Source organism: Neolamprologus multifasciatus, chromosome 3 (assembly GCF_963576455.1).
Source record: "Neolamprologus multifasciatus chromosome 3, fNeoMul1.2, whole genome shotgun sequence".
Classification (NCBI taxonomy): domain Eukaryota; kingdom Metazoa; phylum Chordata; class Actinopteri; order Cichliformes; family Cichlidae; genus Neolamprologus; species Neolamprologus multifasciatus.
Window position 1 is genome coordinate 11,119,141 of NC_140441.1, and position 17,062 is coordinate 11,136,202.

General features: G+C 39.8%; 2 protein-coding genes across 4 annotated transcripts; both read left to right on the forward strand.

Moving 5' to 3' along the window:
* Nucleotides 1–1,086: 1,086 nt before the first annotated feature.
* Nucleotides 1,087–5,270, forward strand: LOC146521582 (uncharacterized). 2 transcript variants are annotated; one of them, XM_085155361.1, is made up of 5 exons: nt 1,092–1,328; nt 2,826–2,987; nt 3,126–3,227; nt 3,555–3,653; nt 5,093–5,270. In XM_085155361.1, the coding sequence occupies exons 1-5, from the start codon at nt 1,277–1,279 to the stop codon at nt 5,131–5,133; spliced, it is 456 nt and encodes a 151-aa protein (XP_085011487.1). In that variant the 5' UTR covers nt 1,092–1,276; the 3' UTR covers nt 5,134–5,270. The 2 variants fall into 2 exon arrangements, with proteins under 2 accessions (XP_085011486.1, XP_085011487.1); XM_085155360.1 differs by lacking the exon at nt 5,093–5,270 and having other exon boundaries at nt 1,087–1,328; nt 3,555–3,973.
* A 3,436-nt stretch (nt 5,271–8,706) lies between these two features.
* On the forward strand, nt 8,707–11,907 carry LOC146521583 (Fc receptor-like protein 1). Of its 2 annotated transcripts, XM_085155324.1 has the most exons (5): nt 8,707–8,752; nt 8,837–8,872; nt 10,108–10,371; nt 10,451–10,696; nt 10,772–11,046. In XM_085155324.1, exons 1-5 carry the CDS (start codon nt 8,722–8,724, stop codon nt 11,011–11,013), a joined length of 819 nt encoding a protein of 272 aa, XP_085011450.1. In that variant the 5' UTR covers nt 8,707–8,721; the 3' UTR covers nt 11,014–11,046. The 2 variants fall into 2 exon arrangements, with proteins under 2 accessions (XP_085011450.1, XP_085011449.1); XM_085155323.1 differs by lacking the exons at nt 8,707–8,752; nt 8,837–8,872 and adding an exon at nt 11,061–11,907 and having other exon boundaries at nt 10,112–10,371; nt 10,772–10,966.
* The last annotated feature ends 5,155 nt before the right edge of the window (nt 11,908–17,062 follow it).

The following is a 17,062-nucleotide window of genomic DNA, read 5'->3' on the forward strand; positions in this document are numbered from 1 at the left end:
GAAAATAGGTTTAAATGTTAAACTAATTTCTTCCAGTCAGATAATGTTGCATATAATTAAAATTTTGCTTCATGCATAAAGTTAAAAGATTAAAACTAACAAAACAAGTTTTAAAAAGAGACTTTTCCATTTGATTACATTTTGTATGATGGATTATGTAGAAAAAGTAGAATTGGGCTGAAAGATCTATCACTTTATCACCTATTCAGATTGTAAATCATGTTTTTAAAAAGTAACTAAGTAACTAAGTAACTAAGTAATTAATTACTTTTGAAAATAAGTAAGCAGTAAAGTAACGGGATTACTTTTTTGGGGAAGTAATCAGTAATTAATTACTGATTACTTTTTTCAAGTAACTTGACCAACACTGGTCATATACACCGAAAACACAAGTGGTTACTCAGAGCAATGAAAGCCTTGCTTTGCCAGTTCCCTTCACTAAACTAAATAAATAATAAATAACAACTAAACCCAAAGTAAACTTAACTCTGAGCATAGAAAATAATAAAACAAGTGCTTTGTAGCACTTGTTAAATCCAAAATTTTCTCAGCTTCTTTAGGAAGAAACATAAATAGAAGAATAATCTATTCAATCTATTCATGCTGACTGTATAACACATTTCTTCTATGTGTGTTGCATCTGTACTTCTTGCACTTGTTATATGCATGCTGTGTCTTCCTGCACATTCTGGACACACACACTGCAGCTCTTCTTCATGTTGGATCTAGAACACACTTCTCCTGATCCGGATGAATATTTCAGTGGAATCTGTGATTAAGAGTTTAACGTCCTGCATATGTTGCCTGCACATGAGTAACCATCATTTGTGTTGGCCCTGCATGCAAAACATTGGCAGTCATGCAGGGTGGATCATTCCTTGAAAACCATCCAGTTTCACCATTTATTGACTTTTTTTTTGTTCTTTCCTCGATGGGCTGGAAATATAAACAGGGACTATCACTTTTCTTTAATATTTGTTTAAGTGATGTCTTGAAGCACAGAATATTATATGCACATTTATATACCCAAATATTATCAGTTCTTTCTATTCTATTATTTCTTTTCTATCAGCAGGCAACAGCTGACCCCAGGCCTGCGTCTGAGTGCAATGAGTGAAAGAGGTGTTCCTAATAAACTGGCTCCTCCCTCACAGCTGTTTGCAGACTAATAGTGAGCTCTGGGAGTTTTGTAAATACAGAGTCTAAGCCCGTCTTACTCAGTCCTCCTCTATCCTGCAGACACTGAGCACAACCTCAGCAGCAGCTCAGCAGTGAAATGTGGATCATCTCCTGTGCCGTCATTGGCTCTCTGGCCTTTTCTTTGCCAGGTGAGTTCCATGTGTGTTCATACTGCCCGCTTCATCATTTTACAACTTGAATCATGATATATATATATATATATTTTTTTTTTTTTTTTTTTGAAAATGGAGTGTTTATTTAAACTACTGACAGAATTTAAAAAAATCAATATCAATTTGCATATTTTAATTTTTTATCATATTTGCTAACGTCTGACTTTTTGTTAAAGTCTATTTCTTTAAAAATGGTGTAGGAGTCTCAAAAAAAATAACAAAAACTTAACTAAGAGTTAAGAAGTTATTCATCTGAAGGGCCGGGTCATTATTCAGGACACTCAGCAATTGTTTTTATCAATAAATATCTTTAATAATATTAAATAAAGAACAAATTCAGGAGACAGAGTCTCCAATAAAAACAAGTTAGGATGCCAGCCTTTGCATTGTTTTCTAACCAGGTTTAGGATTTAAGATTGTAAAAATGCTGGAATAAAGTTGTTTCTTGCTTTCTTGCCCATCAATGTACCATGAAGACCATTTGTGTCTGCTCCATGTGGTCTGTGGGATCTTACAGATCTGGTTTCTGAAGTACTGATTGATCAGTGAGGGTTTGGACCTATTTATCACTCACCTCAGGCGTAACTTGTATCAAAGAAGATTAGGTTTGCAGCATTTGTTGTCATGGTGAAAGTAGTTTAAAATGCTGAAAACACTCAAAAAAAGAAGATTTTCTGCTTCAAACAGCAAAAAATATTAATCGAAGACTGAGACCAACTGAAAACCACATAATTCTGTAAAGGTCGATAACAATGAAAGAAAAGACACCCTGGCTTCATGCGTCACTACTTTGACATGTGGACTGCTTTGTGGATGTGACTCATATTCAGTGCTTTCTGTAGCCTCCATAAAGCCGCAGCGGTTTCTGGTAATGGATCTTTTTTTTTTTTTTTTATCTATGTCTTTATTTTACATTTTGTTTCTTTATTACTTGTAAGTGTTGCTCATTCAGAAAGATTTTTTTTTGATGTTCTGTTTGAACTTTTTAGTAAACATGAGGAGGAAACTGTGTCAGGTTTATCTCACAGGATGTCTGTTTCTGGTTTGGTGGATGGATGCACATGAGCGATTTTCGCAGACACTGTCATTTCTCCAGGAACACGAGATGCTGCAGCATTTTGTGAAAGTCGCATGACTTTGATAGAAGTGTCATATGTAATCGATCTAGTCTACTTTTCAAGTAGGTATATGCCCTGTCACCTCAGTTCTTTTCCCCTTTCCTCATTTTTCTTAGTTATTTGCATATTTGTCACATTTGAATGTTTCACTTTATCAAACAATTTTAATTTTAGTCAAAGATAACAAATAGAAAATGCTTGTGGAGGAATTTTGGCCCACTCGTGTTTGCAGAATTGCTTGAATTCAGACACATTGGAGTGGGTTTGAGCATGAAGAGCCTGTTTGAGGTCGTGCCACAGCATCTCATTTGGATTTGAATCCAGTCCTTTAATGTCTGTGTTTGCTTTATTTTAGACAATCACAATCACACCACCACACCTCCACCTACATCTGCCTCCGTCACTCCTTCTCCATCACTCCTTCCTGTGTTGTCATCTATTGGATCAGTGTGTGCTGTGGTTTTGCTTATGTTAGTGGTTCTGGTGGTGAAACGATGGGTATGTGGAAAACCCAAAGGTAAGATTATTACATTTTTTAAAAATAATAATTTTCAAACATTTTATAGATTTATTTTGAAACTTGTAATAACAAACATGTCCAACACTTTTATGTCCAAGCAGTAAAATACATTGCTGTTCATTTTCTTCATTTCAGAGGATGCAGAAGAAGTTAGAGAAAATGACATCACAGATGGCGTCATATACAGTGAAATCATAACCACAAATCATCAACAGCAGCCAGCCAGCCAGAGCCCAGGTAGTGTTTTATATGCTGAGGGTCCACGTTGCTATCTTTATGAAGTCCAGTGTCACTTTAAATAAGTTACAGGGGAAGTTAAAGAAAAGAGGAAAGGGAAAACTTGATTTAAACATTAAAGAAATTCTCCCCAGAACTCCAGAGAAACTCAGATTCTCACCAAAACTCTCTGAACTTTATAACCAAACCCCATCAAACAGCCAGTTCATTATTTCAGATCATATATTTTCTACATTCTTGTGTGTCTTCCTGCAATGTTTGCAAGCTCATTTCAGCTCTCGCCTGTTCTAGCTGCAGTGATGTCCACTGTGTGTATTTATCGTGCAGAGAGCGATCCAGCTGCAGTCTACTCCACAGTGAGGAGGGACGACGTCACTTATGGACGGATCATCATCAAAGACAAGAAAAAACAGTCAAAGAGGAGAGGTGAGGTACAACCACTCTGCTTTGTCACTGCAGACCCCCCACAGCTCACAGTGGGGCTTTATTGTAAATCCAGCCTTAGAGGCTCTTGGTCTTAAGCTAAAGATTGTTTATTTTAAGCTGAATCTCTTTAAGTTTCTAACTTGCTGTTCTACATTGAAATTCTGCTGCTGTATTTTAAATGGTATCAGAGCAGCTAGAGTCATGTTCACCACATGACCAAAACGACCTGATCTGCACATTTCTTCTCTAAGAGCAGCAAAGCTAGACTCAGAGGCTGATAGAATCACCACACTGCTGAGACTCTTCTCTTCTTTGACAAGTCTTTGTTTTTGGATGGAATTAGACCAATTATTAAGTTAAGGTTAAGGCCACACCAAATGAGAAATATCATAAAAATGGTTTATTACCCGACATTTTTATTGATCTTCTTCGAACTTCACAGCATTATACTGGGCCCTGGGTCACATGACTCATGACTTCAATACAACGTCACAATGAAGCAGTAAAGTTTCCAAAACTCACAGTCTGCACATGATACACATTAACTGAACACATGTTAAAATCCTCAAGTTTATACAGCTTATAGATTTCTGCCAGTTGTGCTCCAATCATATGGGTAAAGATAATAAAATACACAGTTGTCATATATAATTCTTCAAGATCTTAGATCAAAGGTTAGGGTCAGATGAATTAGGAAAAAGCTTTAGTTTCCATTCGGTTATCAGTTTTGTTCTCTGTTATGTTACATTTCATTGTAAGAATCGAACAAAAAGGCTGCCAGTATGACCTGTAAAAACCTGCAGAATTTTTAAAAATTGCTACATTGTGCAGAGAGTGATCCAGCTACAATCTACTCAGAAGTGTGAACTAGTTATGAACAAATTGGCTTCAGAGCAAACAGACCTGCAGGTACAGTTATTCTTCACTATAAGATGATTAGTTTGTTTTCTAAAAGGTTGAAATGATCCTTTAAAGTGACCAGGAAGTGTATCTGTAACATAAACACAGAGCAGGTCCCGATCTGCGGTTTCTAGGTGAGTAACTATAAGATAAAGTTTGGGTGACAGAAACACAGTCAGCACTCTGCTGAGGCTCGTTGTTTCTTTTCCATAAACTACTAAACCTAAGCATTTCCTGCTGGCTTTCTTTCAAATTAAAAGTTAATTTATGACACAAAGGCTTTTAATGTGAAAATGCTGGAGGAAGTACTGAGCTTCATTCATGGCGTTTTGACATTGATAAGAACTTGAGTTTTAGAAAGATGAACATCCTGCCCTAAAAATAACATTTATATTATTTAAACTGTCTGAGCTCTGATCAATAATGTTTCATTTTGATGACACTCAACAGTTCTTTTGTTGTTTTGTTGCAATTTAACTGCATATAGGTTTGGTTTTGTGCAGAGCTGTGGGTTGAGCTGTGTATGTTTGTGTGCTCAGATTTTCTGGAGCCAGAGGTCATTTACTCCAATCTCCAGTAGTCGACCAGTCCAGCCAGTGGAGTCCAGCTGCTCTTCTCGTGTTGTCCTGTGGGTTTCATGAAGATGACTGATGGAAAATTTGTATTGACTGATAAAACATCTGTCTTCAGTTCAGATAGGAAACAAACAAATGTGAGCATGAGCATCGCTACATTGTGTGGGTTACAAGCAGCAATTTATATGTCAGCTTTCAGAAACTCAATGAACTGTTTCATTATTAAATTAAAAGCATTCTGTGCTTTCAAACTCAAAATCTTGAAATTTGGTTTGATGAAAAAGAAAACATTTCATCATGTTTAATAAGACGGAGTTTAATTAATTCAACTCAGTCAATTCAGTTTCATTTGTACGGCAAATAAAAAGATCACAGCAACAGTCGCCCCGAGGTGCTCAAACTGGACAGCTCCCCTGATCCAGTTGATTACAGGAAGTGTCAACATCTTTCACAATAAGAGCATGGAAATTATGAAAAAAATTATAGAACCACAGTTAATCATGCTTCCATCAGATTGCATGTATTTTAAATGTGAAACATAGAGACAACGAACATAAAGAAGAACATACACATGACGTTAGTTTTGTGGTTTATAAAGGCCTTCAGAGTCTGCTGCCATCTACTGCTAGTACTGGGTATTAGCAAATGACAACAAGAAAAAAAACTGTAAACTACTTAATGTCTATATGTTGTGATATGTTTATAGTTAGTTATTCAGAGTTAAAATGTTTTTATTGTTGATGAAGGATTACCAGACTGAAAATACATCATATAAACACACATTTTTCTGTATCTCTCCCACGTGTGATGAATACCTGTTACTGGATGAATCTGAACATTCTTTGTTTAAATGTGACTCTTTGTTGGGCAAAATAAACAAAAAGAACTCAACTGTTATCAAATGGTGCTCCACATTTTGCTTTAAGATAAGTTTCTGGATGACATCCTACTGCCTGCTGAGGGTAAGTATAGGTGGGTTGGACATTCTTTCTTTTATTCCCAGTTATAGGAATGTTTGAAATCTGGGAATGAAAACTAAAATAACTGGAACAGCAGCAGGAGACTGAAATCCTGTGAATCCTAAATATGTTGTTTTTTATGTTTTGTTTTTATTTGTATTTGTTTGTTGTATTTGTTTGACGAACAACAAGGAGGCCACTATCAATCCAGCAGATCCCTTTAACTCCCTCCCCTCCTCTTTTTATAGGCAGTGTTGGGAATACATGTACCAGCGTTACATATTTACAATACAAAATATAAGTAACTGTATTCCGTTTCATTACCATTTAAATAGGTAATATTCAGAATACAGTTACTTTGTTGAACTAAATAGAATACACGGCACTCACTTCCTGTTCCATATGTTAGGCTATCCCCTCTCTGTGCCTTCTCAAATTTTATTTATTTTTTTTGTTGTTTTGGGTTTTTGTTTTTTTTGCCTGTCCCGTTTGGTTCTTTAGCCATCAGAGTTATTGTCTGAAGGCCAAGAAAGATAACCAACTTTACCTAGACCCAGGAGATGGTACCCTTTTCCCTGGGGTGGAGACAAGCAGATCGCCCCCGGCTCATTAGTAGCATCTCAGAACCCAACCGAACGGCCAACACCTCCGCCCAGCCCCGATGGCTAACAGAGAACAGGGCTGTGTCCAAGACCCCCCCCCCCCCCCCCCACCTGCTCATATGTAGTGTTGCTGCGTGCTATTCTAAATTTAAAACACGAGAGAGCAGCAGGTGTCAGCACAGCCCCTTCCGAGAACCCTCAGTGTCTACATGCGTTTAAAATTGAGAGCTGGGCCAGAGGTGAGTTTCAATACACAGACGCCGTGTAATGTGCCCACCCCCAAGGCCCTATATGTAAGTGTTATGAGAGTGTGAGTAACGTGGATGTCTAAGTTGTGGAATAAAATTGAGGCACTGGTGGCCAGAAGGGGACAGAGGGAGGATGCCTCCCCTGCACCCTGGTGACACACCTGCACCCCAAGGCCCTGCATGTGTGGGTGGGTGTGGTGGAGCGTGAAGAGGGAGACAGTTCTCCCTTCTCCAACTTTGGTAATTAAATGCAGTTGGGCGCAGGTTTAGCTCAGTTGGCTGAGCATGTATGTAGTCATATATGACATGGCTGAGAGTGGCCAGCTGAGGTTCAAGTACAACCCGCGGCTCTTTCTTTTTTCTTTTTTTTAAAATTATTTTTAAATTAATTTCCATCTGGGATTAATACAGTTACTCTGATTCTGATTACTGTAAATCCAAACAAAACAAGCAATAAAGGCTCTAAAGTAAGTGTCCTGTTAATGTTGGTGGTGTCAGTTACACAATGGACCCAGAGCCAGCAGTGCAATCCATTTCCGACACCACTTCATAAGAAGAATGGGATGGGTGAAACTTCAGTATCTTCGATGTACAATTGTTGTGTGATTTTTATTACTATTAATGAAGGCTACTCGCCACCGAGCTAACATTGTTAACTGGGTTTGCTGAGGTTAGTTAATAAACTGCAGACTTTTAGGCCGTTTCTCAATACTCATGCACGTGAGTCCGTACTCACCTTTTCACTATTCCAGATTTCGTAAGTTGACACAGGAGTCCCGACTTCCCGAGAACGCGGCGCAACCCTTCTACAATTGGTACGGGAGTGTACTTACTGACATCACAGCTATTTTTAGTTATTTATTTATTTTTGGTATTTATTTTTTTTATTTCACAGCTTTGGAAGTGAAGACCTTAAATGTTTCAAATGAAATGAAATCAACACAATCAAAATAAGACAACACAAAGTTATTGCTGAGATTCAGTAATACAGTCCATGTTTTCTGTCAGCTCTGTGTGACCTTTAATCAGGAAACGTCCTTTAAAAGTCCTCAAATAACTGATTTATAACCATTTTATTTCAGCTATAAAGAGACCCATGTCACACCGTCTTATCTGAACATTATGGGGAGATACTCGCTGACTCTGGGTGTTTTCTACAGTTACACATGCTCTGTGTGTGTGATGTGGTTTCACTCAGGCACATTCAGCTGGATTTCTGTCATATCAACCTTGTAACAGCATGCAGAGTTAATGTTTTGAGGATTTGCAAAAATATATCTGGTAGTTTAAGAGCAGAAAGAAGAGATCTCATAGCAGCACCTCAGCCAGAGCATGACATGTGGTCTGATCTCGTGCATTCACACGGTTTCTGTCCACGTGTCAGAGATTAAAACACAGAGAAGCTGGAACCTCTTGGTACTAAGACCAGGTCAGTTATCAGATACAGAAAAAATGAAATACTTGCCTCTATCAACCTAAAAACATTAATTTATTTATTTTAATTGGGAAATGGGGTGGTTGATAAGACGTTGTCAACAAAACTACTGTCAGTTGTAGATTTTGCTTCAATCCAAGCCTTTCAGTTTCAGCATTTAAATTTTCTTTTTGGTTTGTTTTAACCAAAAACTGAAACTTTCTCATGGTGTTCAGTGGAGAAGAAGCCACAACTCTGAGACAGTCAAAGAGAAAGAGGAAGATGAAAAGGAGAAGGACGAAGACGAGGGTTTTACTTGATGTGACTGTGAGCTGATGTCAGTGTTGGTCTGATATCACTGAGCAGCAGGATGGAGGAAACGTCTCTGCTGTGTCTGCTCTGTAAGCTCACTCTGTGTTTTTCATGCCTCTGCTGTCTTGTTGAATGTGAAACTCTGAACTAACCTGAGTTTAATTTCTCTGTAGTTCTGATCTCACTGCTGAGCTGCACCACAAACCAAGGTCAGTAACCTTCTTCTGTCACTCTGTAAACCTGACTCACTCTCTCAAGAGGCTGCAAGAGGCTATTAAGAACATGGTGAAAGAAAATGTATAAAATCAGATCAGTCTTATCTCACTCCTGCTGACTGTCTCCATTATTTATATTTTATTTAAATAACCGACTTAACTTGTATCCTTGATGGGGTGCTGGAGAATTCATCATCCAGACACTCTTTTGTTCTGAGGGTGCACTGGGAACATCTGGAAGAGGCCTCACTCCACGACATTTCAACTCCCACCTCCAGCATTGGTTTGATTGCTTTGTAATGGAGGCTGGGGGCACTGAGCCAGATTGGACAATGTTCTGCACCTCTATTGCAGAGAATCCTGCAAGGTTGTTGGCACCTGTCTCTGCAGTAATCCCAGAACCAGATGATGGAGCTGAAGGGAGCCGTCATGCAGGAGGAGTCTTACTGGGCTTTATTAGTCTGTGGGACTCCAGAAGGAGATAACAGGTGCTGGCAGGACGAGCGGAGTACGGTTTTGTAAAAACTTAGGTTTGGGAGTTCAGTGGGACAATGAAAGGTGACTTTTGGTCAGCGTCAAAGCGATTCTGGCAATTGTCAGATGATGCAGGAGAGGGAAGCGGTATTCTACAAACATTGTTTACAATGTTGGTGGCAAACTGCTAACCTTGACTGGGATTGATGAGATTCACCCTGAGCTCTGGATGTTGCAGGGCACCCCTAGGCTGCCTTAGGAGCATGTTGGGAAAATTGGGAAATTCAGCTCAGAGTGTTTCCCCAGCAACCCAAGCCCAGACAAGCAGCACAAATTGGATGTACAGATGGACTTGACTTGTATTTGATATGAAAATATGTGAAAATGTAACAGCAGTAAATGCTAACTCTTAAAAAAACAAACATCGAAAAAAAACAACAAATAAACATTCCAGTTATTCAGTTTGTTTCAATATTCAATTTTCATGAGAAACATGACTTTCCCCGCCTTGTCTGCACCACATTGCCTTCTTTTGCCCAAATTTCAAATCTACCTAAAAAAGGAAAGTTTAGAGGCTCATTCATTTACTGAGATGAACAGGAGATATTTAAAATCTCAATAAATTTGTGAACTTGGTTCTGCTCTGTAATGTGCTTCAGCTTCACCATCATGGGCCACAGGTTCGGGTTCTCGTGTATTGATTCAACCAAGCAAATCACACGCAAATATTATATATCCTCGCCCTTTCCTCACAGCTCGTCTGACTGTGAGTCCCAGCAGCTCTCAGTTCTTTAACGGAGACTTTGTGTCTCTGAGCTGTGAGGAGGACGACAGCTCTGCTGGATGGACTCTGAGGAGAAACACAAGCAAACAAATGAGGACTCAGTGTGGAGCTCACTGGGGAACATCAGCTGGTTCTTCCTGTGACATAAACTACATCTACCCATGGGACAGTGGAGTTTACTGGTGTGAGTCCAGAGAGGGTCCCATCAGTAACATGGTTAACCTGACAGTCACTGGTAAGCTGAGTGTGTGGAGTTAGTGTTGATGAAGCTGTGTGTAAATGGATGAAATGCTGTAGTTTGTCTCTGTGTTGAGGTGGATCAGTGATCCTGCAGAGTCCTGTCCTCCCTGTGATGGAGGAAGATGACGTCACTCTGCTCTGTAAAACAAAGACCACTCCCTCCAACCTCACAGCTGCTTTCTATAAAGATGGCGTCTTCATCGGAAAAGAGCCTACAGGTCACATGACCATCCAGCATGTTTCCAGGTCTGATGAAGGCCTCTACAAGTGTGACATCAGCAGTCATGGAGAGTCTCCATCCAGCTGGATCACTGTCACAGGTGAGGAGCTTCAGTCTGATTAAACCTCTAATTTAATGCACATATTCACACTAACAGCTACGATTTTCTCTTCAGATAAACCTATACCGACAGCTTCACCCACCACAACAACTTTGCTCACATCCACATCCCTGTCCACCACAACAGCTCCAACCCCTGGCTGCTCCCTCTGCCATCCTAATTTCAGACTAGTCCTCCACCTGGTGGTGATCTGTCCATATTTGATCTGCACTCTCCTCTTGGTGTCTTTATATCAACACAGAGCCAAAGGTAACTCTGTGAATCATTCACTGATCAATCAATATGCTGATGATTAATTCCTCTCTTTGTTTAAACTCTGTCTTCTCTTGGCCCACCCCACCAGGCTGAGCAGGGACTGGATGATGACTGTAATTACAACATCACTGCCATCAACAAAGAGCACCACATCTGAACCTCTCTACCTTAACTTAAAATTAAATGTGTATTGATGTTTCGAGCTGTGAATCAATTGGTTGCTTTTACTCTGTGTTTTTGTAATGATTAAGTTTTTTACAGTGTGTGAGAACATCTGCCAGCACAGACACCAAAAGTGAAGGAGGACGTGGTCTTTCTGATGTTTTTGGTGTGCCAACCACATGTGACTGATGTTTACTCACACGGTAACCATATTTTCTGTAAAATCAATAAACTAATTATCTTTGTTAGTCCTCAATTCTTCATGTTAAATTTGTGTATGACAGACGGCTGATGAAGACTGTGGTTTAGATGGAGCTCTGACTGAAGTATCTCTCAAAGTGGAGATTTGGAGGAGGTGGATTAAATGAATTAGAGTCTAAAAAGGAAAATGACAGAAGAGCATTTAAACCGTGCAGAGTAGCAGCTGATTGGCTCAAAAAAGGTTAAAAAGAAGATGATTGGACTAGAGTAATGATGTCAGTATTGAGACTATGGATGTGTCCCAATTAAGAGAACGCACGCTTGAAGTACACATTTTGAGTGCGATTACGTCACCGCCACGCGACGACGGCTGTCCCAATTCGAAGTATACTCCAAATGCGCCATCGATTTCCCCAAAAATCAAGCGTGGTCCGGTGCACGCTTCGTGGTCCCATATATCCCACAATTCATAGCGCGGTGGTGGGTGTGGATAATTTTGCCGCAAAATACCCCACAAGAATGGCGCTCCCCATGGGCTGCAGCCAGACCCTTCTCCAAAATACGGCAGACGGCAGAAGACAGACATACGGCAGGGAGCGGCCGAAGAGAAAACTTGGAAAAGTAAGTACTGAATATTATGTCACTTATTTATGTGTGAATGTTTAATAACGAAGAACATTAAAACATTACTGTTGGCCACATGCCGGCAAAGTTATGTGACATTAGCGATGTTTGTACTTTCAGCGTTTACTTTGTTTTAAAGTCTTTACTTTATAGGCTGTTCGATAGTCGACCTTAATCTTACAGAGAATCTGATGATTTTATGGTCAGTCATATATCCACAAACACAACAAGCTGAAAGTCAGTGATGCTGCTCGGTTTGCAGTCCTGAATATCACGGCACAAGCAGGATTCACTGCACTGTTAATGTTAGCTATGTTATATTGCTACCTCTGTCCGGTGGTGTCGAGCCAAACGGACTTTAACGTGTGTTTGAACGAGCTGATATACTAACGAGTTTTTTTTCTTTTTGCAGGTGTTTTTCTTTTTGCAGAATTTTTTCTTTTTGCAAGTGTTTTCTGAAGTTGCAGTCCATTTGGTCTCTCAGGGCCACTGTAGTTTAAGGCTCGTGCAGTACCTGGGGTGGATGCCATGGCGCTCGTGGATCCTGAGCAGTCCTGAAAGACAAATCACAAAACACGCCAATCGCGGTCCCCAACTCATCTAACCAGCCAATCACAGCCGCGCATTTCCACGTGAGCTCAAACATCAAGACAAGAAGTTCAATTAGGTACAAAGAAAAAAGAAAAACCTTTGGAGCGTTATCCGCGAAAGTTAATCGTTTTATTCTTTGATGAGAAGTGATGGCCAAATGAAGCTTTCTGAAGCTTGTGCTGAAAAACGGTTCATTACTCCAAGCTCTTCAACACAGTCCTGTCTGGTGACACCTGGTGGCCAAAAATATAAAAAGCAGCTTGAGTCTACAAATTAAAGTGTACTGCTTCATCATGACTTTCCACTCTACAGAGTGATTCACTTCCCTATAAACCACTGAAGCAGTTACGTTCTAAATGAAGCTTCTGTCGTCACTGATCATGTGACGTTTTTTGACACACACGTCGGAGCGTCAGTTTCAAGCTGGCCATCACTAATGAGAAGCTAGTCTTATCAAAAGTTCCAACAGGACAAAACAGTGTGTTTTTGATCGAATCGATTAGTTTGATAAACTGAGCTGCTTGCGATTATCTGTGGAGCTGCTGTCTTTAAAGAGTAAACAAAGTAAACAACATCATCTCATGACAACAGCGGGTAAAGCCTTTGTTTATTTTGTGGAAAAGGCCTTTCATTCATCCTCATCATTGTGTATATGGTGTGTTGCAGTGATGTACTGTAATAACATGACAACTCAACCAAAGCAGGGCTGCAATGAAACCCACACAAATGGACAATTAAAACTATTAGAAACACCGACTCGTGATCTAGAGCTGATGTCACCCAGAGTTTTGTTTTTAGAGATCTGTAACAGAACCAGGCACAATGGATCCTGTTACATCAGGTCTTAGCTGAAAGAAAAAAAAGGACAAATAGGAGCAAAGAGGCAACAAGGCTAAATGAATACAGGAAGCATAGATAATAACTGGAGTTAACATTCTAGACAACAGCTTCTGACATTGTTGAATGTAATGCGTCGTTTTTACTTGTATTGGTCTGTAATGCAGTAATAAAATGCTAAACTCAGTGATCACTCAGTGAACTTTTAACCTCCTAGGACCTGGCGTCCACATATGTGGACATCACATTTTGGGTTATTTAGACCAAAATACTCAATTTTGCTCTACAAGAGTCTGTTATCCACTTACGCGGACACTATACTGCTACTGTTCTATCAACGTTTTAAATGAATATCCTCATATGTCTCTTTTATTTTAAAAAAACAAAAATAAGGTTAAAAAAAATCTGGTAATTCCTTGTTTTTACATTCATTGGGCCCCAATATGCCCAAATATCAAAGAGCAATTAAAAATGCACAGTGTGGAAGAGTCTGGGTCTTAGGAGGTAAAAGCCCAAAACTACCAAAACTGTCTCTGTGTGGTAGTAAATCATTTTATTTAATATGAATATAACTGTAGAACCAATTGGAAATGTTGACAAATGACCATGGACAAGTCAAATCTGTTAAATGTGAGCTGAGTAGTGAAAAATCATGTGACTGACATAAACTTGGGGGCGACAGCCTGGAAGGTAGAATGAGCTTTTTAATCTCTCTGTATTCCAAATGGCTGAGAGACAAACTGACTGTAAAGAACAAGACCAGATTCAGTGCGGCAGCGTGTTAGAGTGATTTTTTATTCTGCTTCCTGTGACTTAAGACTATAAATGAAACATTTAAGACAGAAGGAAACACAGGGGTCAAATGTCACATTTTGCAGAGCCTCTGATCCTCCCACAAGCTAGAGCAATGTAAAGGTTTTAGATTTGACTTTTTAAAAGCATTTATGATTTTACTTGAGTGATTCCTCATTTTTCTTTTACCTCATTGTTTCAGTGAGTGATTAAAGGAAATCTGTCTCACATGCACGGTCAATTTAGACTCACCAGTTTACCAAACGAGCGTGTGTTTGGATTGTGGAGGAAAGCTGGAGTACTTGGAGGACTGCAGGTAGGTAGAGAGCAAACAATCTCCACATATCAGGCCTTTTAAACCAGTAACCACCTTACTGTGCAGCTGAGTGTAACAGCACTATCATGATGCAGTTATTCCTCTTCTGTCATGAGACTGCATCGTGCACCCAGCAAAGAAATCCAACTGCATGAACAACAATAGCAAAGGAAAATCATCATCTCGATTCCTCTTGTTCTGTGTCAGTATACAAATCGCTTATCAGTACACTAAGCTAAAGTTGTAGCTAAAGAAATATAGTGATTATAATTTATGATGTAACCAGAAACCTCTCTGATTGACTCTGATGACCTTTAAAGTTATGGTGTGATTTACGATGTAGATTTCCAGCTGAGGCATAAGTCAGGCATTAAAGCTTAGTGTTTGTGTCCATTTCTGTAATGATACTGAATGACAAGATCTAGTTACTTTTTACAGATTCCGGTTTGAAAATGTCATTATGCACAACACAGGCGACTTTTTAAGTTCTTTTATTGAATGACTTTGAAGCTGAAATTGAGGCCCTGTGTCATTATGCTACTCTATAAAACATTTACTGCACTGAGTAATGAATCGCCACTCAATAACGTGCCTGCCTGTAACCCAGGAGGCAGCTTTTCATTTTCCCCTTGTCAGTGTCCAGCAGTACTTCCAGATAGTAACTCCGTTCTATCCTCTTGTGGTTTTCACTCAGTTATATACCTTAATCTTAACTGTATCTCCTCCTCCAACTTCATATTTTCTCTCTCCTCCTCTCCTCCTCCTTCTTCTCCTTTCCCTCTCTCTGCTGTCTCCATGGCTGCCACCCTCAGATTGCCTGTCCCATCTTTGCTGGCCTTCTGCATTTCTTCTTCTTGGCTACCTTCTCCTGGATGTGTCTGGAGGGTGTGCAGCTCTATCTCATGCTGGTGGAGGTGTTTGAGAGCGAGTACTCACGCAAAAAGTACTACTATCTGTGCGGCCACTGCTTCCCCGCACTGGTGGTGGGCATCTCTGCAGCCATAGACTACAGGAGCTATGGGACCAAGAAAGCGTACGTGTGAATACAGGCCTTTTGCACCTGCAGATTGAGAAGTAGGATTGTGCTATTCCCCCAGATGGAAATGTAATATGCAGTGCCGTGTGAAGGGCTCTTACGCCTCCCCACAGACTGGGTTCTCTGAACACACTTAGCCAAAGCCTGATGATTAGCCTTCATAAGATAATCCGCTGAGACAGAGGAATAGTGTGTGCATTCATGTGCATGAGCTCAGTGTGAGTGTAGTTGTTTGTTGGTTTAGTTGTGTATAACTCACTCGTCTCCTCTGTGCCACTCCAGATGCTGGCTGCGAGTGGATAACTACTTCATCTGGAGCTTCATTGGACCTGTTTCATTTGTTATTATGGTATTAGCTTTACTGTCAAGCAGTATTATTAGCCTCCATATTTTGATATCCTGCAGTCAGAAGTATTTCACCAGCATGCAATTTTGCGATGTTATTAACAATATGAAATCAGTATTTTTGGACTAGACTGCGCATTATTTCTTTCTTTTTTATTTCGTTTTTCCTTAGCTCAACCTCATTTTCCTCATGATCACTTTGCACAAGATGATACGCACTTAAGCCTGACTCCAGCCACCTGGATAATATTAAGTGAGTTTAAATTATTCAGTGAGACTCACACATTTTTATTTTTGAAGAAAAAAGAAATTTCAAATTGTCTTAGTATATCTGTGCATCAACTCAGTGTTAGTGAATGCCTCGTTCTCCGCTTCAATCAGGTCCTGGGCACTAGGGCCCATCACTCTGCTCTTCCTACTTGGCTTGACATGGGCCTTTGGCCTCCTCTTCATTAACGAGAGTACAGTCATTGTGGCCTACCTTTTCAGCACCTTCAATGCCTTCCAGGGCATGTTCATCTTTATCTTCCACTGTGCCCTGCAGAAGAAGGTAACAATTCCAAACTACATCTTAAATGCACTTTATATAAATTGAATTAATTATGACTAAGCAGCTGAAATGTTGTGTAGATGAACAAATGGATGGATGTGCCAGTCTAATTGAAATTCAGTAGACATGCTCAGAAATATTGGATTTTGTTTCATTTTGCTGTGGCATTGCGATAAAAGGCTCTGTTGCTCCACATTCAGTTTAGCCTATAGAAACGAAAGTGTTTGTGTTTATGAGTGACTGCCCACTCTGGTGTTATTTTCTTTACAGGTCCATAAGGAGTACAGTAAATATCTGCGTCACTCCTATGGCTGCAGCCGCACCTCTACCAACAGCTCCCACGGTTCGTTGAAGAACTCGGGCCTTCGTGCCAACAACCGCTACTACACTGGGAGCCAAGCTCGCCATGCAGCAGCCCACAGACAGGTGCAGGCAGCACAGACCCACACATAAACACTCGCAAACATATCATCAGTAGAAAACACAGCTGAGTTTTAAAATGGTGTTTTTCTAAGAACAAATTATGAGTAAAAACAGCTTGTGCAGCAACACGACTGTTTTAGTGGAACAAAATAAAAAAAATGTTATCTGTCTTTTTTAACTAAAAAATTATATAAAAACAAAGCAAATCTTTTC

Coding starts and splice junctions, on each gene's coding strand:
- LOC146521582 (XM_085155360.1), top strand. CDS start 1,277: ATGTGGATCATCTCCTGTGCCGTCATTGGCTCTCTGGCCTTTTCTTTG. Junction 2,988..3,125: donor GGTATGTGGAAAACCCAAAG/GTAAGATTATTA, acceptor TCTTCATTTCAG/AGGATGCAGAAGAAGTTAGA. Junction 3,228..3,554: donor GCCAGCCAGCCAGAGCCCAG/GTAGTGTTTTAT, acceptor TTTATCGTGCAG/AGAGCGATCCAGCTGCAGTC.
- LOC146521583 (XM_085155324.1), top strand. CDS start 8,722: ATGGAGGAAACGTCTCTGCTGTGTCTGCTCT. Junction 8,753..8,836: donor GTCTCTGCTGTGTCTGCTCT/GTAAGCTCACTC, acceptor ATTTCTCTGTAG/TTCTGATCTCACTGCTGAGC. Junction 10,372..10,450: donor GGTTAACCTGACAGTCACTG/GTAAGCTGAGTG, acceptor CTCTGTGTTGAG/GTGGATCAGTGATCCTGCAG.